At 35.4% G+C, this 26,120-nt stretch overlaps 1 protein-coding gene across 1 annotated transcript in view; it reads left to right on the forward strand.

Moving 5' to 3' along the window:
• Positions 1 to 26,120, forward strand: part of HPSE2 (heparanase 2 (inactive)) — an 827,209-nt gene that overhangs the window by 499,900 nt on the left and 301,189 nt on the right. The window contains exon 4 of the mRNA XM_004457034.4: positions 23,767 to 23,940. Coding sequence (XP_004457091.1) covers positions 23,767 to 23,940 — 174 coding nt within the window. The remainder of the gene's footprint in view (positions 1 to 23,766; positions 23,941 to 26,120) is intronic.

A 26,120-nucleotide genomic window follows, 5' to 3' on the forward strand; every position in this document is an offset into this window, starting at 1 on the left:
ATTACAAAGGACAAAGAAGGTCATTATATATCAATAAAGGCATCAATTCAAGAAGGAATCATATATATAGATGTCACATATACATATAATGGCAGAGCCCCAAAATATATGATGCAGATATTGACAGATTTGAAGGGAGAACTAGATAGTTCTACATCAGTAGTAGGAAACTTCAATATACCACTTTCTATAATGAATAGAACATCTAGACAGAAGATCAATAAAGAAACAGAAGACTTGAATAGTACTGTTAACTAACTAGACCTAACAGACAAATATAGAACACTTCACTTAATAGCAGTGATAATACACAGTCTTCATTAGTGTACCTGGATCCTTCTCCAGGATATACCAAATGTTAGGTCATAAAAAAAGTCTCAATAAATTTTTTAAAAATTGAAATCATACAATTCATTTTTTCTGACTACAATGGAATGAACCTAGAAACCAATAGCAGAGGGAGAACTGGAAAATTCATAAATATGTGGAAATTAAACAATGTATTCTTAAATATCCAAAGGCTCAAAGAATAAATTACAAGGAAAATTGGGGAATATCTTGAGGCAAATGAAAATGAAATTACAACATATTGAAACTTATGGAATGAAGTCAATCAGTGCTGAGAGAGAAATTTATAGCTCTAAATGTTTATATTAAAAGAGAAGAAAGATCCCAAATCAGAAACCTCTCAAAACTGGAGGATCAAGAAAAAGAAGAGCAAACTAAACCAAAGTGAGCAGAAGGAAGGAAATAACAAAGACTAGAACAGAGATAAGTGAAATACAAAATAAAAATGAATAGAATAAAAAAAACAAGCAGTTTCTTTGAAAACATCAATAAAACCAACAAACCTTTAGCTAGATTGACAAAAAAAGAGAAGATAAAAATAACTAAAATCAGAAATGAAAGGGGGGGGCATTGCTACCACACCACAAAAATAAAAATGATTATAAGAGGATATTATGAATGACTGTATGCCAAAAATCTAGATAACTTAGGTGAAATAGACAATTCCCAAAAATGTACAAACTATATACACTGACAAGAAGAAGTAGAAGATCTCAACTGTCCAATAACAATTTAAGAGATTGAATCAATTATCAAAAATTTCCTAACAAAGAAAATTCCCTAGACCTGATATCTTCAATGGTGAATTTTACTAAACATTTCCAAAGAAATTAATACAAATCTGCCCAGAGTCTTCCAAAAGCATTTAACAGAAGGTATACTCCCTAACTCATTCTATGAGGCCAGGATCACTCTAATTCCAAAGCCAGATAAAAATACCACAAGAAAAGAAAATTGCAGACCATTATGTCTTACGAATACAGGTGCAAACATCTTCAATACAATAGTAGAACTTGGAATCCAAAAGTACACTGAAAGAATTATAAACCATGATCAAGTGAGACTTATCTAAGGTATGCAGAAGTGGCTCATCATAAGAAAATCAATTAATGTCATGCACCACATTAATAGAACGAAGGGAAAAAAACACATTATCATCTTAATTGACATAGAAAAGATATTTGACAAAATCTAGCACCACTTTTTATTTTTTTAGGTACCCTGGTCTGGGAATTGAACCCAGGTCCCAGGACCTCACCCTGGTTGAACCCAGTGCTCAACCACTGAGCCACATCAGCTTCCCTGAGTTGTTTTTCATTTGTTTTTGCTTGTTATTTCAGGAGGCACCAGGAACCGAACCCAGGACCTCCCATGTGGGCAGCAGGCACTCAACCACTTGAGCCACATCCACTCCCATAGCACCACTTTTTGATAAAAATACTTAGAAAATTAGGAATAGAAGATAGCTTCCTCATAATGATAAAGGGCATATATGAAAACTCACAGTTAGCATCACACTCAATGGTAAAAGACTGAAAGCTTCCCCTCTAAGATTAAGAGCAAGATAAGGATGCCACTTATCACCATGCTATTCAATATTGCCGGGATGTTCAGTAGAAAGCCAGGACAGTTAGGCAGGAGAAAAGAAATAAAAGGCATCCACATTGTAAAGGAAGAAGTAAAACGTTCCATATTTGCAAATGACATGATCCTATATATAGAAAATCTTGAAAATTCCACAAGAAATCTACTAAGGCTAATAAAAAAGCAAAGTGGTGGGATTTAGGATCAACACACAAGTGAGTGGCGAATCTATACACTAGTATTGAACAATATTAGGAGGAAATTTTAAAAATCCATTGTAAATACCAATTAAAAGAATTAAATATCTATCAATAAATTTAACCAAAAATGTAAAGGGCTTGTGCATACAAAACTACAAAGCCTTGCTAATAGAAATCAAAGCAGTTCTAAATAAGTAGTAGGTTATTCTGTGTTCACAGATAGGAAGACTAAGTATTAAGACGTCAGTTCTACCCAAAGCAATTTAAGAGATTCAAGGTAATCCCAGTGACAAAATGCAAAACATTTTGTAAAAAACAAAGTTTTGTGATATTTTTCATGTTTTAATTTTCATGTTACCCCAATTTATTTTTACTTTATTTTAGTTTTTCTAAATTAATATGTATTCTATTTCTAATCTTTAAACCTGTCATTACTATTTCATTTTCCTATTAATTGATTTTGGCAATATAATAGGCTTCATTTTTTAAGAAGTTTTGGACCACAGAAGGCTTCAATTATGGCAGGGGAGGAATGCTGCTGTGGGGTGTTATTGATGGGAGACCCACGGTTGGGAGGGAGTTATCTGGGGCATGTTTATAGGGTATATAAAAATGTTCAGATATTCGTTGGGTATTTTCATAGTAGTTATAGTTACAAATGATAAGTGAGGGAGTGCTGAGTTCCTAGCCAAGGGAGCTCTGTCACATTCCCCAATGGAACAGCAACAATCCCCCAAGTGCAAGGGCAAAGACCAATGCAGAAGGATGGTCCAATGATGAGCCCTTGATACTGATGACTATGCTTATAAGCCTGTGTGCCTGAAATTTCAACTAGGCCTAAAGCCGCAGGGTGTCTAAGAGTTACCTCCTGAGAGCCTCCATGTTGCTCAAATGTGGCCACTCTCTAAGCCAAACTCGGCATGTAAATATACTACCTTCACCCTAGCCTGGGACATGACTCCTGGGTATGGTCCTCCCTGGCACCAAGGGATTACTACCAATCACTAACTGGTGTTTAAACTAGAAAAGGACCTTGAATAAAAGGGGGAAATGGTAAAGACAAATGAATTTATATGGCTAAGAGTCTTCAAAAAAGAATCAGAGGTCATCAGAGGGGTCACGCTTATGCACGCCTCAGCAGGTTCCCAGAGACAGCCAAAGTAGATACAACCCTAAGTATTGATTCTCCTGAGGGCTACGGAGAAACACAGGTTCTATGGTCATGGCAGATGGCTATGGAGTTCAGTGCCTTGTCAGTGGGCCCTACTTTGGAATTTGTGTTCCTGAGTGTGATGGAGTTGGACTCAGTTATGACCTTTCTACACATGCCTCTCCTGTCATTTTTACTGAACTTGTGGTTGGTGCTGGGGTTGGGGTATACTCAGAAGACTTGAATCTCTGGACTGGCCATGTGCCAGCTGGGCCCTGAGCCTCAGCAGAGGTGCAACTCCTATTCTACAGTTCATTGGACTTACCCAGGTCAGGTAACAAGGAGGTGAAAATGGTCAACCACCACACCAGGGAACCAACAGTGCCTACAACTGCAAGCAGGAGAATTGCATCCATCAACCATATGGGATCTAAGCTCCCTCCTGATATAGAGGTGGAGGAGACATCACCATCCCAGGGTCCATAGGGTGGAGGAATAAAATATGCATTAGAGTGGACTTATTGGTATTCTTCTATAGAACTATTGTGACTAGTAATGGAAGAAACTGTAGCATTGATGTGGAGAAAGTGGTCACAGTAGTTGCTGAGGGCAGACAGAGGGAAGAAGAGATGTGATGTGGGGGCATTTTCGGGACTCGGAGTTGTCTTAAATGATATTGCAGGGACAGATGCTGGACATTAAATATCCTGCCATAACCTACTGAAAGTATTGGGGGAGAGTGTGAACTACAATGTAACCTATAATCCATGCAGTGCAGCAATGTTCCAAAATGTATTCACCAAATGCAGTGAATGTGCCACAATGATGAAAGAGGTTGTTGATGTGGGAGGAGAGGGGAGGTGGGAAGTTGGGTATATGGGAACCTCTTATATTTTTTAAAGTAACATTTTTAGTGATCTTTAAAAAACAATTAAAAAATTAGAAAAAAATTCCAACAGACATCTTTGCAGAAATGGCAAACCAATCGTAAAATTTATATTGAAGGCTTAAGGGCCCTGAATAGTCAAAATCATCTTGAAAAAGAAGGATGAAGTTGGAGGATTGATACTTCCTGATTTTAAAATTCATTACAGGGTAGACACGCTCAGGAATTCAGCATCCTGTCAATGGGTCTTACTTTGGAATTTATGCTCCCCAGTGTAACAGAATTAGACTCATTTATAGTTTCACTACACATGGCTCTTCTACCCTTTTTATTTGAACATATAATTAGCGCTATACCTGTTAAATATATGTCCCAGAGACTTAAATCTTTGGTCTGTTCATGTGCTGGTTGAGCCCTGAATCTCAGCAGAGTTGCAACACCTGTTCTCCAGTTCACTTGACTCACCCAGGACAACTAATGAAGAGATGATGATGGACGACTCCCACCCCAAGGATCAGTGTGTCTGCAACTGCAAGCAAGATTGTTCCACTCATCTGCCCCATGGGATCTAAGCCCCCACTCAATTAGAAAGAGAGTGGGCTTCACCATCCTCAAACCCTCAAGATTGGGGAATGAACAATGGATTAAAGTAGACTTATTATTATTCTATTACAGATATTATTATTCTAGCAATGGAAGAACTTTTATCATTGATGTAAAGGTAATGGCTACCAGAGGTTCTGAGGGGAGGGAGAGGGAAGAACAGGTATAACATGGGGGCATTTTCAAGACATTGAAATTGTCCTGCCTGACATTGCAATGACCAATCCAGGCCATTATATGTTTGTCATAATCTATAAAATGGTGTGGGACAGAGTATAAACTGTAATATAAATTATACTCCATGGTTAGTAGCAATGCTTCAGTATGTGTTCATCAACTGTAATAAATGTACCACACTTATGAAATATGTCATTAATGTGGGAAAGTGTGGGAGGGGAAGGAGTGGGGCATATGGGGATCCCCTCTATTGTTGATGTAACATTTATTTAATCTAAAGCTTCATTAAAATTTTTTTAAAACCCAAACATTTTTTTAAAACCTGAAAAAAATACTATTACAAAGCTACAATAATCAGAAGATCATGATAATTGCATAAGGGCAGACATGCAAACCAGTAGAATCATATTGAGAGTTCAGAAAGTAATCTTCCCATCTCTGGCCAATTGATTTTAGACAGAGTTGCCAAGTCCACTCAACTGAGAAGCAACAGTCCCTTTAATACATGGTGCTAGGAAAACTGGATATCCATGTATGAAAAAAATTAAGGTAGACCCCAACCTCATACCATATGCAAAAATTAACTCAAAGTGTATCAAAGACCAAAATAAATAAAAACTCTGAAACTTCTGGAAGAAAACACAGGGAAGCATCTTCAGGACCTTGTGTTAGGCAGCAGTTTCCTTCTGTGCAATAAACATGTGAGCATCAAAAGAAAAAAGATGAATAGGACTTCATCAAAAGAAAAACTTTTGTGCATCGAAAGACTTCATCATGAAAATAAAAAGACAACCTACAGATTGGGAGAAAATACTTGGAAACCACGTATTTGATAAGAGTTTAATATTTAAACTATATAAAGAAATCCTACAACTCCGCAACAAGTAGACCCAATTTTAAAATGTGTAAAAATTTTTGAATAGACAGTTCTCCAAAGAAGATATATGAATGGCCAAAAAGCACATGAAAAGATGCTTAACATCATTAAACATTAAGGAAATGCAAATGAAAACCACAATGAGATACTAAAATGGTTACTATTAGAAAAAGGGAAATAAGTGTTTGAAGAAGGTGTGGAAAAATAGGAGCACTAGTTCATTGTTGTGGGGAAGTATAATGGTGTAGTTTCTGTGGAAAACAGTTTGGGGATTCCTCAGAAAGTTAAGTGTAGAATTACCATATGGCCAGGTGAATTCATACAATATTTGTCCTTTTGTATCTGACTTGTTTCACTAAACGTGATGTCTTCAATGTTCATGCATGTTATAGCATGTATAAAATTTTATTTCTTTTTATGTCTGAAAAATTTTGCAGACATAATATCTTACATTTATGTACAGTAAATGCCATACATTTTTATTTATCTATTCATCTGTTGATGGACACATGGGTTGCTTCCATCTTTTAAGTGTTGTGAATAATGCAGCTATGAACATTAGGTGCAAATATCTGTTTGAATCCCTGCTTTCAGTTCTTCTGGAATTGTTTGAGGTGATGGAAAAGTTTCGGTAATGGATGATGGTGATAGTAGCACATTTTGAGTTATTTGTGCATTATATACTTGATATATGTTACTAGAAGAAAACTTTTTTAAAAAGCACATTGGATATACAACACAAGCATTGAACCCCAATGTAAATATAGGCTTTAGTTAGTAGTACAATTATAATAATATACTTTCATCAATTATAACCAAGGCCACACTAATGCAAATTTTTAATAAATAGGGGAAAATATGTGTGTAAAAGAGAGTGGTATAAGGGAATTCTGTATTTTCTGCATGATTTTTCTGTAAACCTACAATTCTGTAATAACTTTAAAAATTACAGAAACAATACATCCAGGAAAATATAAGGAAAGTATATAATAGAAAAATAAATGAACTGTAAAAAAATAGATTCTTGCTTATGTCCCTTCCGAATTAAATACATCTGATAAATAGAATATACTTGACTGCTGGGTGGAGATTCATATATCTCTGCTAGGATTTGGGAAGCTGACCACCATATGTAAGCTTTTACAGGGAGAGTAGGTAAAATAGATGTTAAGGGCCTCCACAAGAAGAGGAAATAAATTTTCCAAATCAGTAACAGTTCTTTGCTGGCCTCCTTAGTTTACCTTAGCCTAATGTCCCATGAAAAGTGTCAGCTAAAAATGGAAGAATTCTCTCTTATACCCTCTGCTGTTTAATAAATTCAGAATTCCAACCTCTCAAAGGTAATTCTAATATTCAATACTGTTTGCTAATTATATTTTGTCTCTAGAATTTGCACCTAGGGTATAACTTTCTATATCTGGATTTCTTTATCAGGTTAGCACCAGTGAAATCTTAAGCAGATGGGTCATCATCTTTTGCCAGTTACTATTGATTTCCCACCTACCACTCAGTATGGCATCTGCTTTGCTCCCCAGGTCGTGAGTGGGTTAGTAACCATTCCCATTCTTCCTTGGGCCACTCTTAGTACAAACTGTAGTTTGGGTCTTCTAAAAAGTGAACACCAAGATAGAATGCCAGATATTGACTGAGGGGAGCAGCTTTCAGACCAGTATAATACCCGTGGAGAGAGGAGTAAAAGGAGACTAGGTCAGGAGGCGCCTCAGGCTACAGCACAATTCCAAAAAAGTTTCAGTCAGCGCTAATGGAGAGTTTTGAACAAAGTTGTCTAAAGGAGGAATCTTATGACTTGCTGAAAACAGTCTTGCTTATTATCTTTGGCCATTGTGCTCAGTCATTGACAGAGGGCAGTAAATGAGAAGTGTGGCCTCATTACACAGCGGTGGATCCACTGAGCAGTAGTTGGTGTCTGAGGGGTTGTATCCAGAGAAAGGGGACCCTGAAATGTCCTCTTCAAATCCAAGAGTACACACACATGCATGCATGCATGCAGATAGTTACCTGGGAACTCTACTATACCATTAGAATTATAATTTCAAAAGCAGAATGGATTTGTACAACCATTCTTGTCTGGTCTGAGTTTTGGCCCCCATTTGTTGCTTTGTTTCTATATGAAAATGTATACTGAGGTTACAACAACTAACGGACAAGTGAGTATTTAGAACATGACAAAGCTGTAAGTTGGGGACCCCCTGGAACCCGGAAAGACCACTTGACTAAATCTGAGCACTTTGGGATATAAATCAATAAGTTCATGCTCTCTCACTATTTCATTGGTTCAAGCAAAGGGACTGTTCTATGTCTTTTCTGGATAGGGATTCTTCACACTTAGCAACATCTTCATATCCAAAAGAATAATAATATATAGTATAATATAGTACAGTTTAATGGCATATTATATATTATACTATATATGATATATTATGTAAACATTTATTTCCATAATAAATGAGTTAGTAGTATTTTGTATATTTTAACTCTTGAAGTAAATATTATCATACTGCATATTCGTTCCATAACTCACTTTTTTTCCTCCTCTGCCTTGTGTTCTTGAGATTTATCTCTAGTTCGTTCTCTTTAAATTACTTATCAATTCTCCGTAATGGACATTTAGGTTATTTCTGACTTACTGTTATTTCAAACAGCACTGCAATCAAAATTCTTGTTCTTTTTCCTTGAACACGTGAAAAAACGTCTCTGGTGTATAAATCTCAAAGTAGAATTTCTGTGTTCTCTGTTGTTCCCATATTTAATTCTACTACACTTTCCCAAATTGCTTTCCAAAGTGGTTGTGCCAATTTACAGTCCTACTAGGAGTGTATCAGAATTCCTATTGCTCCTCATCCTTGTTATCAGTTGGTTTTGTTGGGCATTTTAATTTTTGCCAATCTGACACATGTGAAATGGCAAATCATTTTAATTTGCATTTCTGTGTTTTCAGTGAGGTCGAAATCTTTTAATAGGTAACTTGTCATATAAGTTTTCACTTTATGCTTTGTTAGTGGTATTTTGTTATACAAAGTATTTTAATTTTAAATAAATCAGATTAGTGATCTTTTTTCTTTGTAGTTTGATATTTTTTTTTTACATGTTTAAAGATTCCTTCATGATTCCAAAGTCATTCTGCTGTATTTTCCTCTAAATGGTTTCAACTTTTACCTTGTGCATTTTGGTCTTCTAACTATAATTTTTTTCTTGTCATCACCTTTTACTGGCTTTTATTGAGAAAAAAAATTCAAATACTCAGAAAATGTAGTGGATAATACGATGAATATCCAATTGTCCACCTCCTAGATTACATAATTATTAGCATTTTGCCCTATTTTTTGACAAAATATTTAAAGTAAAATACATACATCATGGAATTTCTTCAATGTACATCTCTAAAAACAAAGAACATTTTCCCCACATGAGCTCAATATCATGACTAAACTTAAAATGATCAATACTGATTCATTAATAACAAGTAATACCTAATCCATATTTTAAAGTTTCCACAGTATCCCCCCAAGGCCTTTTTCTTTATATTTAAGTGTATTTTTTATAGCACATAGATTTTTTTAAAAACTGTCTTGACAATTATGGTCTTTTAATTGGATTGTTCAATCTTTTTATAATTAATGAAATTACAGAAATAGATGGAATTTAAATTAATCATTTTACTATTTGTTTTCTGTTCGTCCTATCTGTTCTTTTTATTCCTTTATTCCTCCTTCTTTTGGATTAATCAATAATTTTCTGTTATATCAATTTACCCTCTATTAGCATTTTAATTATAAATTCTTATATAATTCTTTAGTCACCATACAGATGTCCATATTCATCCTTGACCTTTAATAGTCTATCTTAAATCAGTACTTTTAATGCTTCCTAAACAATACAAGAGACTTGAAAACACTTTAACTCCATTTAAACCTCTTGGCCTTTTTGGTATCAATGCCAATATTCTGCTTGTACATGTTATAAACCCCCCAAGAAATCATCAGCACCATCATCATCACCATTATTTAAAGCAATCAATATTCTTATTTACCCTCATATACAGACATCTTTTTATCCGTATCATTTACTATTCATCCCTTCCTATATCTGTGCTTTCACTGGGATCATTTTCCTTCAGCTTGAAGGAAAAATTAGAATTTCTTGTAATGCAGGTCTGCTTGTGGCAGATTCTCTCAAGATTGTTGTCTTTATTTTCTCCTCACTTTTAATTTTTAAAACTATTAAATGTATTATTATAAATTCATTTTTTAAAATTTATACACTAAAAATTACTGTTCTGGGTATGTAGTTTTATAGGTTTTGACAAAGAATCAAGTTACAGAACACTTCCCTTGTGCTGCCATTTTGTTATCACACCCTCTGCCCACCTTTAACCTGTTTCTATAGCTTTGACATTTTCTAGAATGCCATATATAAATAGTATCACAAAGTATGTAGCCTTTTGAGTTAGATTCATTCACTTTGCCTAATACATTTGAGATTCTTTCATGCTGTTGTATCAATAGATGATCCTTTTATTATAGTTGAGTGACATTCTATTGTGTGGATGTTCCACAGTTTGTTCTCTGACCAGTGAAGGATACTGAGCTGTTTCTAGTTTTTTACTATTTGAATAATTATGTCTATTTTGAATAACATTCACATATCTGTCCTTATGTGTATGTAAATATTAATTTATCTTGGGTAAATACTAAGGAGTGGGATTCCTTGATCATATGATAAGTGTATATTTAATTTTATAAGAAACTGCCCAACATTCTCATCAATACTTGGTATTGTCAGGATTTGTTTAACCATTCCAGTAGGTGTGTAGTAGTACCTCATTAGTGGTATTTGCATTTACTTAATAGCAAATGATATTCACATTCTTTGCATGTGCTTATTTGCCATTTGTATGTCTTCTTTTTTGGTGAAATGTCTAATCAAATCCCTGATTTCTTTGGTTTACAGGATTGTTTTCTTATGGCTGAGTTTTGAAATTCTATATTACAATCTGGGTACCAATCCTTTCTTACCTATGTGATATGCCTATATTATCTCCCAATCTGTGACTCGTCTTTTCATTCTTTTAACAGTATCTTTCTCAGAGCAAAATATTTTCATTTTAATGAAGTCCAATTTATCAATTTTTTCTTTCATGCTTTTGGTTTTGTATCTAAGAGCTCTTTGCCTACCCCAAATTATGTTCTCCAATATATTCCTGTCTACATTTTATAGTTTTCGTTTATAAATTTAGGTTTATGATCCATTTTGAGTTAAACTTTTGAGAGGTGATAAGATATTGAGGTATAGGTCAAGATTCGCTCCCTCTCTTTTTATATTTGCATATGGGGAACCAATTATTATTGTACCATCTGTTGAAAAACCTATCCTTCCTCCATTGAATTGTTTTGCAAATTTTTCAAAAGTTACTTAATCATTAAAAATGAATAATCCAAAAATGATATTAATAATGCAATTCCATTTACAACAGCATAGAAAAATAAATACTTAGCAATAAATTTAACAAAAGAAATTCAAGACTTGTATACAAATCTATAAAAATCATTGAAAAAAATTAAAGAAATATAAATAAATAAAGAGACATCCATGCTCATTGGTTGGAAGACACAATGTTGTTAAAATGGCAATAGTCTCCAAATTGATATACAGATTAATCCAATCCCTATCAAAATTCCAGCTGTCTTTAATGCAGAAATTGGCATGCTGATCCTAAAGTTCATATAAAAATACATGGGATCCAGAATAGCCAAAACAATTTTGAAAAAGAAGAACAAAGTTCAAGGACTCACACTTCTCAACTCAAAACTTACTATAAAGTTACAGTAATCAAGACCAGGTGATACTGGTATGAAAATAAAACTGTAGATCAATGGAATAGAATTGAGAGTGCAGATATAAACTTTAAATTTATGGTCGCTTATTTTCAACAAGGGCAATTGGAAAAGAGTAGACCTTTCAACCAATGGTGTTGGGGCAACAGGATATACACATGCAAAAGAATGAAGTTTAATCCCTACCTCACATCATATACAAAAATTAACTCAAAATGAATCATCAACCTAAATGTAAGAGTCAAAATTATATAATTCTAAGAAGAAAACATAGCCATAAATTTGTTGAACAGGTAATTTTCTCTTTTAATCCATTAATATGGTGGATTATATTAATAGATTTTCTGATTTTGAGCCACTTTTGCCTTCCTGGTATGAATTCTCATTTTACCTATATATTTATGTGTGTATGCATATTTATGTGTTGTGTGTGCATGTATGCAAATAGAGATAGAAATATGTACATCATTTATGTGAATCTATACATATAGAGTAGAATTTGACTTGTTCATATATTTATCTCCACATACATATGGCTGAATTTTAATTGTTTATATGCACATATATAAGTGTATGTGTGATACGTGTGCGTGTGTGTATATATATGTATATATTCTGTCCACTATAGTTACTATTAGCTACCATGTGGCTAATGAGCATTTGAAATGTAAGTAGAACAAATTGAGGTGCGGTAAACATATAAAATACACACCAGGTTTCTAAGACTTAGTCTGAAAAATAGAATGTAAAACATCTCATTAATAATTTTTTATGTTTTTTTACAGATTGAAATAATATTTTAGATGTATTGCATAAACGTTATTAAAATTAATTTTCCCTGTCTCTTTTTACTTTTTATATAGTTAGAAGAAAAATTTATAATTACTATATGGCTCATATATCTATTGGACAGTGGTTATACTATACTGATACACTTGCTTATGTATATTTAATCTATGTTAATAAGTGATTTTCTTCTAATTTTTAAAATCTTCTGTTTGATTATCAAAGTTTTATAGCCTCATTAAATGAGTTGGTGGCTTTTCTTCTTTTAAAAATTTGCATAAGATAGGCAAAACTGTACTTTGAAATATCAGTAACACCTTCAATTGAACCTTATAGGCCTGAAGAAAAGGGATATGGGGAGGTGATAGACTTTTGACTACCAATTTATTTTTTTAATTGTTACAGGTTTATTCAGAATTTCTCTTTCTTCCTGAGTCAATTAAAATTATGTTTATTTTTCTAGAAAATTGTCAGATTATCTCAACTAAGTTTTCAATTTCAGTGCCATAATGCTATTTATATGTATTACTATTATGTAAAAATACTTTATAAGTAGTTGCATCTCCTTTTTCTTTGCTAAAATTGTTTTTCTATACATTCTCCATTTTTTCTTTCCTTTCTTTGCTTTTTTCTGTCAGTCTTGCTAGAGATTTTACAATTGTATTAGTATTTTCTTTTTGTACCAGTTTAAAATCAGTTGTTCTATATTTATTTCCTTTAGACTAGATAATATGCTCATACTCCCATTATTGATTTAATGACTTTTGCTTTATTGACTCTGCTATGAAAGATGAGAATTTGCCTTTCTTAACTACCCTCTCTCCTGTCTTCCTTTTTCCCAGGGTTTGATAGCTTTAATATAAATATATCTAATATATATTTAATATATTTATTTGATAGATATATATTATATTCATATTTATCAATTACATAAATATATGAATAGATATAAATACATAAATATTTAAAACATTTATTATCTTAATTTTAAATAACATTTCTTAACTTCTATTTCTTGTCCTTCATAACATTTAAGTGTCCTATCTTCTTAGTCCCCTTCAATCTGTGGCAGTTCCTCAGTCTTTCATTCTTTCTCATGACCTTGACACATTTGAAGAGTCCAGGCCAGTTATAACTACTAAGGTTGACTTTGATCACAAGGGATAGATCAACCTTGTTTAAGTTTACTCTTAACCTCTATTAAGTTACTCATTGTTCACTTTGTAATTAACAAATGTCTTATGGGAAAAAAACTTGAGACAATGCAGATATCCTGTTTGTTATCATATTCTCACATACTGATTTTTTTAGCATCCATCAGAGGTTTCTGAACACAACATCACTACTGAGGTGTTACCTAGTGATAATTTTCTATTTCTTCCACATAGGAAGGTCAAGCAATGGTATGTGTCCATTACGTAATTTTTTATCATGAGTTTGTTTTCAAGGCCAGGTGGGATATGTTCTATCTGGATTCTGTAAGAACCAATGTGAGGGAAGTCAGGGGCCTAGAGACAGAGAGAAGCCTATCTAAAGTTTAGTCAAGCTAAGGCAAAGTTAAGGCATCTTGGACAGTAACACAATGGATGAGGATATATTAACCTATGCTGTTTTCCAGGATTACAGGGTTCAGGTAAAATTCAACATTCTCATCTGGTCTAGGGGAATATGCATTTAAAATTTTGACAGATTTTCCAAGCTATCATCTAGAAATATTATTTGCATCTTTTAAAACCAGTTTCTAAGGGGCATATTTCTTTATTGCAAACCTAGATCTTTACTACTATCAACGTCTCTTCTACTCTTCCTTTACCACCATTTATATGGGCTCCTTGTGGGATCCAGAGGTCTTGCGTATATACCAAAAGGCACTCAGTTTTCCTTTTACCCTAGTTAAGCTGATTAATGCAACAGTCTCTAGCCTCTAGTCTTGTGATTGTGTTTAATTTTTATTCACAAACATTCCCCAAATCCCATTCTCCTTTAAAAGCTCTATCAAATTATAGACATTTATGCTTATTTCTTTATAACCTAGTTAAAGTTTCATTGTCCTGACTAAAGGAGATATTTCCCTTCCAATTAAACTTAGCTCTCAGCCTTGAGATATCTTTAGTCTTTCCGAAATGGCTGTGTTTTCCTCCTAGGCAATTTTCAAACTGTTCTCTCTTAATAGCTACAATTACAATGTCTCACTTCTTATTGGTTGTACTCACTAATTCTAATGGTTCCCCATTAACTGATGGTTTCTCACGCTGAATTATAAGAGGCAGAGTTGATTCAGAGTTCACATCACACTGCTTTCACTGACATGTTTCTTTTCTGGCTTCTTCCAGCAACTTCTCTGTCCTTAGCAGCCTCTATTGGTGAGCCTCCCTTACCAGTGTTATTCACTCCAAACTAAACACTTAAAGCAATGGACATAACTTAGAGGGGACTTGCTACACTGAATAATGATAATTGCAGTTTAATAGAGTACAGACAGATTACTAAGTGGTACTGAATGGCCTATATAACACCTATATGAATCAGACATTTTTAAGGCTTATTGTGTATCAGGCACTGAACTAGATGCTAAAAAGGCAGACATGGTACCTTCTCTTTGGCAAATGGTCTAATCTGTTTTTAGAATTGAACAATGATCACATGATTTGGTTATTGCTGTGACTGGAGCAGAGCTGGGAAAGACTAGAAGTAAGAGTCCCTGTGTCTCTGCTTTGGGAAGACCCCACACTGTAGACCATTGACCTACACTGTGAAGAATGATGGACTTATAAGGAAGTTAAAGAAGAGGAAGGATGGTCCAGGAAAATATAACAAGCTAAGAACAACAGTGAGCCATGGGATAATATGGTTTGTCTGGGAAGGATGAGATATTCTAATATGGCCCACATTTCATCATACTAGGCTTTGAGTAATTCTTTGAACAAGTGTATACAATCACAGAAGACATGGACACATGACCTTCGCATTTAGCTTCTGGAGGACAGTACTGGTGACTCCAAAAGGGGAACTCAGTGCTAGGTGCAATAGAGTAGTGTCGGCTTATTCTAATCATGAGCATATGAGATTATGAACAGACTACCAAATCACATGGAAAATATAGAGAATAGACATACTTGAGTTGAACTCAGCTAATGTTTTAGCATTAGTCCTCTGACACCAGCTGAAACCCCCACACACAAAAAAAGAATTTAATGTAAAGGAGCCTCTCTGAGGTAGGGTTAATACTAGGGATATCTTCTTAGGTATTGAGTTAGAAAGAAGCATTAATGCCACATATTGACAGAAGTCTGGGGAAGCAAACTTGAAAGCCAAAATCACCCAGCAAGTTAGAATTTAATTCCCAGAGGCCACTGTGGCTCTGGAATCTCTATAAAGGAGATTAGGGCTGGCCATCAGATTAGAAAGAGGGATTGGGGGCATGTCTTGAAGCTCCGTTTGCATGGCATTTTACACAGGACTCAAAAAATCAATTGTTCCTGCCAAAGAATGGGGGGGGGGCCATAATTAAATAGTCATTACTTTGGGGAAAATAAATAAGCAAAAAACAGGATGAGAGGATGAGAAGCTAATCCCGGAAAGATAGTCAAAGAAGGCGAGAATCAAGTAACCTCACAGTGCTTAGCAGAAGGGAGAAGGGGAAGGGCTAGAATAGAGAGCTGCTTTGAGGACACTGGTGTCCATAAATGAGAAGACCCCTATGACAGATCTTCTATTTCTGCCTTTACAACAAAAAGTTCTCTGCTTCTCCCAACCTTTCAAAATGTTTTACTTAGTGAGATTTGTATCTTCAGTCAATACCTTTTCCCTTAAATCTGGACTTATGTATTCTGTCCACTCAAATTCTCTACTTGTATGTCAAATGGGCATCTCCAATTTGCACCTCAAACCAAAATTCTGATCTTTGTCATCTCCTCCTCCCTTCTCCCAAAGTCTTCCTTACTTCCTTGTTAAATGTTAAGTTCATCCTTCTGCTGCTCTAGCCAGAAATTTGGGTGTTTCTTTACTCTTTCATTTTTGTCACACCCCACATTGAATCCTTGAGCAAATATTACCAGCTCTTCCTTTACAACATCCACAGAACCTGACCACTTCCACCACTCCCCTACTCTAAGCCATGATGACCCTTGCCTGAATTATTGCTATACCCCCCTAATTGGTTTTCTTGCTTTCATCCTTGCTCTTCCCTACTCCCTCTGCCTAGTTCCTTTTCAGTTCAGGAACCGTAGTGATGCTTTCAAAATACGAGTCTGGTCATGTTCAGAACCATCCAGTGGTGTCCTGTATCATTCTGGGTAAAAGCCAAAGTCCTTATAATGGCTAGTAAGGCTCTACACAGCCTGACCCTGCTAAGGCTCTCTCCTACTGCTCTCTCTCTTATTCATTCTGCCTTAGCCACACTGGCCTCTTTGCTGGTCTTCAAATTCATCATGTTCTTTCCTGTCTTAGGCCTTTGCCCTTACTGTAACCTCTGCCCTGAATTCTTTCCACATTTACTTGACTTACTCCCTCACTTCCTTCAGTTCTACTCAAATGTTACATTATCAGTGAAGGTTATGTGAAATAACATACCACCCCTTATTACAATTACCTATCCCCTACCTGCTTTACCTCCCCCATCCATCGTTTCCACAACCATATTAAATGTAGACACCATGAGGTCAGGATTTCTCTCTGTTTTGTTTATTGCTGTAAACCTAGAATATGTTATAGTACCTGGCATATACTAGGTACTCAATAAATATTTGTTGAATAAATTTCTGAATCCTAGTAGAAATTCCAGTCCCAGTTGTTTAGACTGAGAGCCCTATTTTCTGTTTATTGGATTGCTGTTTGTCTATTTTGTTTTTAAAGTGAAGAATCCTGAGGAAACTAATGGAATTGATCAATCATTCACATCTTAGGGTGAATTCGTTGATCTTATTATGGTCTTCCTCATATTAAGCTGAAGTTAGCTTTATTGAAGACATGGCTTTTTGACAAAATAGGGTCTTATATCTCAAATTTTTTAAACCTATCCCTGAGACTTTTCTCATTACTACGTGTGTTTCTTTTCCTCCTTTTTATTGCCATAATGATTTCAACAAGTAAGTTGAATGTACAAGAATCTATTCCTTATTTTCCTTTCACTCATTTTTCAACTTCTTACTTTCACCCTAACAAAATGGCTTTTTTCTTGGCCACTTTTTTCCTAACTTTCTCGCCACCATTTATTCTCATCAACTAGCACCTCCTTGAAACTCTCTTCTTTTGGGTTTTTTAAGACCAGATTTCTGGGTTATCCTTCATTTTCTCTGTTCCTCTTTGTCTTTACTTCATCCTTCCTTCTTCCTGATTCATGTTGTAGATATTTCTTAAGGTTTTTGCCTTCATCCATCTTTCTACATTTTGTCCTTCAGAATTTTCACAGAACCTAGCTAGCAATTCTTTATATATGATGCCCAAGCCTATACTCATTTACATCTCTCTAAAGCTCCATCTTCTCATCTTCAGCTGTCTTCTAGATATTACTCCTTAGGACAATATTCATGTAAAATGTCAAGGCAAACCGACTAGTGGACATAGAAGAATTGGCACCCTCTGGTGGAAAGAGGAAATAAGTCATCTAATTAAACCTCTATTTCCTTAGAACCTAACAGCAGATGTTCCAAGGAAGATTACATTTGTTAAGCACCTACTAAATGATCAACAATCAAATATATATACTTTTCTAATAATCTTTAGAGTACATCTCTTGGACCAGTAATAATGTCTTAGACAAATTTGTCTTTTGGGCTCCTTTCAATTTATTAAACTACTTTTGCACAACAAAAAGGAATTGGGTTATAAGAATCATTCAGCATTTTTTTAAAGCAGGAAATTGATCTGTGCAGATGTTGTGAAGGAGATAATGATATACAGCACCAGCCTCAAGGAACTTAACAGTTTAACTGGGAAAACACGCTATGCACTCTGGAGATGTGGATGAATCAAAAGAGTGAGACAGTGCTACAAGAAATGGCACAATGAATGATATAGACCCTGAGTTTAGAGCCAGTGGAGGGATGTGGGTATGTCCAGGAATGACTTCATGGAAGAGGCAAAACTTAAACATACTTTTTTTTTTTTAATTCCTCCTCCCCCACCCCCACCCCCAAGTTGTCTGCTCTATGTGTCCATTCACTGTGTGTTCTTCTGTGACCGCTTCTATACTTATCAGAGGCACCGGGAACCTGTTTTTTTCTTTTGGTTGCGTTATCTTGTTGTGTCAGCTCTCCGTGTGTGCAGCACCATTCTTGAGCAGGCTGCACTTTCTTTCGCGCTGGGTGGCTTTCCTTACGGGTCACATTCCTTGCATGTAGGGCTCCCCTATGTGGGGGACACCCCCGCATGGCACGACACTCCTTGGCGTGCATCAGCGCTATGCATGGGCCAGCTCCACACAGGTCAAGGAGGCCCGGAATTTGAACCGCGGACCTCCCATGTGGTAGGCAGATGCCATATCCACTGGGCCAAGTCCGCTTCCCTGAAACATCCTTAATGATATTTCCAAAACTTCTAGCACTCTAGTTCTCAACAATTTTTGCAGCTTAAACAAACCATCCATATTGTTATTTGCTCACATTTTCTTGACTTTGACATTTTTTATATGTAAATAACTTTGCCTTGCCTTAAACCATTCAATCCATGAAATCACAGGTTGCATGTGCTTTTGTGTTTGATGTATATTTGTTTTTTAAATATAACTGAAATAGATAAATAAATCCTCATTAAATGAAAATAATTATTTCTAGAAAAAGACCACTTAAAGGGAATCAATCCATCTAGAAGTAATATCAGCCTTTCATGGTAAATTTTGATGCAAAGTTTGATTAGGATTTTAGTTAAAAAATGAACCTAAATGTTAGGAAAATAAGTGTATTTCATTGTAGAGTTAGCAAATTATAAGCTTTTGTTTCAACTAAGAACTAATTATTTGAACAAATTTAATTGTATTAACTGAATAGTTAGCATTTATGATAAAATACCTTTTCTGACACAATGATGAGTAGTAAAGTACTTCAAGGGAAGTAGATGTGGCTCAAGTGATTAGACCTCCACCTACCACATGGAAGGACCCGGATTTGATCCCTGGGACCTCCTGGTGAAAAAGAAAAAGAGAAAGCATGCCTGCATGGTCAGTCAGTGCCCACATAGAGAGCTGAGTGCCCATGTGGTAAGCCAAGTGCCCACACAAGTACCCATGTGGTGAGCCAAGTGCCCATGTGAGTGCCCGCATGGTGAGCCAGAGCCCACGTCGTGAGCCAAGTGTCCACACAGCAAGCAGAATGCCCACACGATGAGCCAGTGTCCGTGCAAGTAAGTCACACAGCAAGAAGGTGATGCAACAAAAGAAAGACAAAGGGAAGAGTCAAGGTGAAGGGCAGCAGAGGTCAGAAACTGAGGTGGCACAATTGACAGGAACCTCTCTCCACATTAGAGGTTCCCAGGATCAAATCCCAGTGAATCCTAGAGGAGAAAGATGAGAAGAGAAGACTAAAAGAGAAATAGATACAGAAGATCACACAGCGAATGGACACAGACAGCAAAAATAGCGGGGAGGGGGAGGGGGAAAGAAAGGGGAGAGGGAGGAAAAAAAGGACTTCAAAACCATCCCCAGGAAGAGCCTCTCTTGATTTTTTTAATATTCATAGATATATTTTTATAATAGATTTTTATTGAAGTATATCATTCATATATGAACATACATAAACAATAAGTGTATAGTAAAAGTTGTGAACTTACAAAATGAACATGCATAACATCATACAGGGGTCCCATACATCACTCAACCACCAACACCTTGCATTGTTGAGAAACATTTGTTACAAACTGTGCAAGAGCATCATCAAAATATTACTACTAACTTTAGTCTGTATCTTACATTTGGTATATATTTCCCCCAGCCCACCCTATTTTTTAAAAATATATTTTTATTACCGAGTTTGTGACCTTACAAAACAGTCATGCACATGTGTAGAATTCCCATACAACACCCCTTCACCAACATACCAATATTCATATATTTTTTAAATAATCTATTATGTTATCATCCTTATGAGTTTTCTTCTGTTTGGTTGTTAACTGATATAATTCTTCCAGATCCTTATCTACCACTGGATTTGCCTGTGATTTGAGCAGTTATCAAACATTACTTTGATTTCATGAATTCCTGCATAATTACTCAGATGCCTTTTTTTAACATTTCCGTAGTCTTTATTTTTTAAAACAAATTGTCTTTTTTTAAAAAGATACATAGATCACAAAAAATGTTACTTTAAAAAATATGAGGTTCCCATATACCCCCACACCCCAATTCCCCCACTCTTCCCACAACATCAACCTCTTCCATCATTGTGGCACATTCATTGCATTCAGTGAATACATTTTGGAGCACTGCTGTACCACATGAATTATAATTTACATTGTAGTTTACACTCTCCCCTAGTCCATTCAGTGGGTTATGGCAGGATATATAATGTCCAGCATCTGTCCCTGCAATATCATTTAGGACAACTCCAAGTCCAAAAAATGCCCCCACTTAACATCTCTTCTTACCTCTCCCTGCCCTCAGCAACTACAGTGGCCACTGTCTCCACATCAATGATACAAATTCTTCCATTGCTAGAGTCATAATAGTTCTATAGTAGAATACCAATAAGTCCACTCTAATCCTTGTTTTATTCCTCCATCCTGTGGACCCTCCGATGGTGATGTCCACTCCACCTCTAAATCAAGAGGAGGCTTAGATCCGGAATGGCTGATGGGTGTGATTCTCCTGCTTGCAGTTGTAGGCACTCTCGGTTCCCTGGTGTGTGGTTGACCATCTTCACCTCCCTGTTAGTTGATGCTTTTGATTATTTTTTAATTCCAATGGATTTCTACTGGGTTTGCATTGAATTGGAGAGATTGATAATGTAATTGATTTGATTAGTAGGGATATTATTGCCAAGTAGAAGGACTATTTTAAGTCATTGTCAGTTCAACTGCAAATATCTGGGTGAAATGGATGACTTCTATTTTCCTGTGCAATCTTTTAAAGCAGGCTTCTCAAACTTCTTACCCCAGAGGAATGCCTGACAAACCTCAAATCTCAGGGAACCTCTAAATAGAAATTATTATATCTAAATCTAATAGTATATTGGTGTGATTATTTATTTAGATATAATAATCCGATAATAATTCTCAATTCTCTTTTAAATGGAAAACAGTATTTTCCTGTGGTTCTGTTTATTTTGGCCTTCTTAGTTTTCTTTGGTATGGTCTCCCTTTCCTCACTAAGGATACCAATTCTAATGCAGGTCAATGGTGTATGCAGAAGAAACTTCAGTTTTTCCTTTGTAACAAATTTTCTACTTGATTTTGTTATCTTAGCCAAGTAGGCCTAAAAGTCTTATCACAAATTTCTATTGTACAAAATGTTATGAAGTTCAAAATTGTGTTTTCTTTTTATTTAAAACTAAAAATGGCATTTTAAATGAGCTTCCTTAAAATTAATCCCTGTCTTTCCTTTTCATAAATTTTAAAAACTCATAAGGCAAACGTAAGTTTTTTGTTAAATAACTAGTTTAAGCCAAAATAGAATATAAGTTCTCTAAATATATGCTTGTTAGATTTCATTAAATAAGGATTGTGAATTTACTTTAATTAGTTTTTCCAATATAAAAATTTATTGACAATGTTGAATAGTAAAGCTTCTAAAACTATAAGTCAAGGCAATAAGAATTTAAAAAAAGCATAAGACACAATTTTTTATAAAACCATGTTCTTACTGAGTGGCATTGTCAAAGTTGAGTAATAATTATGGAATTATTATGATTTTGTTCTGGTTCCATGATCTTAACAGGCTTCTAAATGCATTAAAATAAGTATTTTGGAACAAAAAATAAATAAGAGTATTTCTTTAGCAAGAAAACTATGGCCTGTTGTTATTGTTGCTGCCAAACTACTCAATTCTGGGCTGAATATAAGTTAAGTTCAACTGAATTTTATTCTCAACTGAATTTTATTTTCAACTGAAATGAGACCATTTTTGCCTTTTTTCCTAATGATTCTTAACCAAGTTAAAGCTTTCTCTCATAGGTAAGAGGTTGAAAAGGGAAGCTTCTTATATCCTACTTCAAAACTTGACAATGGACTTAACCAAATGATCATGGCCCTTACTTTATAGGACTAAAAGATCTATGACAAAATGGCTAGTGAGGGGCTGCTTGCTCACTATGTGTCAATCTCTTGCAGAACCATTAATGACATCTTGTGGAACCCTAGAAGTCTGCAGAACCCCATTTGAGAAGCCCTCTTCTAGGGAATTGGATAATGAGTACTGGGAAAATGTGAACCCCTGGGTTTGATTATTAGCATAAACATTTTTTATCTGTGTATCACCTAAAGCCTTGTCATCCATACCTTGGGAAACTTTGTCTAAAAATGACAAATAAAATCTGGATTCGTTTATAAGACAAAATAGGTCACACCAAATGAGGAGAATAATTATAGCAAAGGTCAATGGGGGAGGGGATTCTATAATAACTAGAACAGGCTGACATCAACAAAGAACTCACTGAAAGCAATTGAAGCTTAAAGTTAGGAAAAAAACTTAGGGTTAAGTTGTAAGGGCTTTGATCACAAAACTAAAGAAAAAGGTCATGAAAATCCGTAAGGTGAGATCCAGAACCAGAATGGTGATAATAGAAATGAAGGAATGGGATGGGTATGGGATGCATGTTGAATAGAGTTGATGGTTACCTGGGATCAACCTGCCAATGAAACATATTTCTACTGATGATTGCAGTTATTTCCATATTCAGAAATATTAGAAATTGGGACTTGAATGAACTTTTGTGAATGGGCTTCTAGGTTGAGCTATTTCCGAAGACTCACCAGCCAACCATCTTTCCTGGTCTTGACCCCAATATCTATCATGTTGTGTTCAGGAATATATATCTTAGTTAGTGCCATATCTGATTTTCAAGAACAGCTAGGAATCCAGCTACTTTGTGAAATCTTCCCAATTTTACATGCCAACAATCCATTTTTTTTAAAACAAATCATACTGTGGTCTAGGCTTGGTTGCCAGTTTGCAACCTTTACCTGGAAATGTGTGTACTGATTTCTAAAATCACTTTGAAATGTACCAAAAGGTAACGGTCCCTTTTAGAAGCCTGCCTGTGTAATTCCTTATTAATAGGAAGCTCATAGATAGGCTTTTGGCAGTAGCTAATATTTTCCTTTGGTTAGAATCTTAATTTGAAAGTTACAACCTTTTCTCTGCTTCTTCCCAGCCAGGTCTCTAGACAAACTTTATAACTTTGCTGATTGCTCTGGACTCCACCTGATATTTGCTCTAAATGCACTGCGTCGTAATCCCAATAACTCCTGGAACAGTTCTAGTGCCCTGAGTCTGTTGAAGTACAGTGCCAGCAAAAAGTACAACATTTCTTGGGAACTTGGTAATGGTAAGTAAGAATGCTCTTTACTTGAATTGACAGGATAAAGGGAAGAAATAAGATGACTGGATCATAGTCTCAGTCAAAACATCTCCAGAAGGTGGGATGTTTGGCCACTGAGTTGACCTTCCAAATGGTAACAGATCAAAGAGTGAAGAATAACATATGTAGTGAATTTACATCATTTGCATCTCTAGTTATCTCTAGTTGTCTTATTCTAAAAATAAGGAAAATGCCCATGTGATTTATGACTGAGTGATGTCAAACAAATATAACCGGTCTGCACTGCCTAGATCTGCATTTTGCAATGTATATTCTGTAGAACATTGGTCCTACAAGATGATCCTTGTAAAATAACAATGAAAAGGAGTTTTTGGTCAAATATATTTGGGGATTGCTACATATCATATATAGTTCTTGAAGATTCATAATGCATATTAATATGTAAAAGTCTCTGAGAAGTCCTGCAGCAAAGAAATATGTTTATTTTTTAGCCCAACATTTCTTAAACCATTTAACCAGTGATGGATTCATAGGGTGCAGCCTGTAGGGTCACATAGAGACCTGTGCTTAGAAGAGCTACATGCTTAGTTTAGTAGTCTGCTGTCACCATCTTGAAATTCTCAGTAATTTTTTTAACAAGGGGTGACACAATTTTATTTTTCACTGGGCCCTGCAAATTAGGCAGCTTATCCTGTTTAACCATAGAACTGTGTGTGTGTGTGTGCATGTTTAACACCTTTTATCATCCCATGGAACAATATTCCATGGAACCAAATTAGGGGAAATACTGCTTAAATTTTGCTATTTCCCTCCAAATTTTATATATATATATACACTAAATCTGAAATATTCTGATTCTCTCATTAAAAGAGTTTTTGGTAAATGTTAAAATAAAATAATTGAGTCTAACAAACCAAGACCTCTCAAAATACTGTTACAAATTGATACCAACATTTTTTACCATGGCCTTGAATGTCTGTAGCTGATCCATGTTTGTTTGGGTACTATGTGTACAGGTGTGCATGTGTGTGTGTGTTTGTTGCATATTATTGCATTCTGGGATTTGAAGTCCTCATAATAAGATGATAAGGCATAAGTGTCTTATAATAGTAAGAGTCCTATCTTCCTGTCAATAACCAGTAACTGCAATGCAGCTGTCAGTTTCTTTCTTCTTTCTCTTCCTTTTTCTCATTCTCCCCTGGAGTGGGGGTAATCTGGGCAGAGTTAGGGACCAAATGGAGACCCACTGAACTGAATTGAAATTGCTTTCACTTAGGAGGCAGAACTGGGGTAGCATGGGGTTTTTCATCTTCCAAACCTGTCTTGATATCATCCATTTCATGACAAAGGTGGGAGTGATGTAATCAGTTTGAACTAGGTGGAATCCATAGTAGGCAAAGTTCTTTACTGCTCCCTCCACCTTCCATCTTCTATTTCATGCTTCTTGACAATTTTTGTTATTTTCTGTGGTCTATTCATGACCCCCGCCCTACCTTTCCCTGCTCCAATGTCAGACCCCACCACCTTAGTTATATTCCCCCAAAAGCAAACTATTCCCCAAACAGGACATAATAACTGTCATGAGGGACCAATTTCAGGTATGATGTTTAATTTGGGTGAGTATATGAGAGTAGGGGTGGTGAGGCCTATGGTATCTAGTGAAGTGGAGAGTACATGCCCTGCCTGAGAGCTTTGGGTTTGGGTTTGTTTTGTTTCTGTTTGCTTGCTTTTCTTTTAAAAATATTGTGTTGCCTAAGTAAAGCTGATTTTTTAAAAATCTCAGGTAGTCCAAAGTAATTAAAATTTAGGCACAATGAGAATAATTCTTCAGGAATTTTGGCATCTCTGAATGGGAAAGCTTGTTAAACTAAATGTGTCTCCTTAAATACCCATAAAATATAGCCTTTGTTACTGATAAATACCAGGTGATGACTGTAGTTCTTTGCACTTCTGGTAATCATTGATGAATCTAATGTAAGGAAGAACTGGGAGAATTTTGAAGCTGGGAATCAAACCCTGAAGTGTTGAATAAGACGGTTAGTCCAACTCCGCTCCAGGGAGATGGTGTTTGTTTTTTTTTAAGAAAGCTGTACTTAACAAAAATTCTCCAAAGATAATGCAGCATTTCTAATAGAATGACCATTATATTCTATTATGAATTCTAACTGCTTCCCAAATCTGTACAC

The sequence above is a fragment of the Dasypus novemcinctus genome, chromosome 6 (genome assembly GCF_030445035.2).
Source record: "Dasypus novemcinctus isolate mDasNov1 chromosome 6, mDasNov1.1.hap2, whole genome shotgun sequence".
NCBI lineage: Eukaryota > Metazoa > Chordata > Mammalia > Cingulata > Dasypodidae > Dasypus > Dasypus novemcinctus.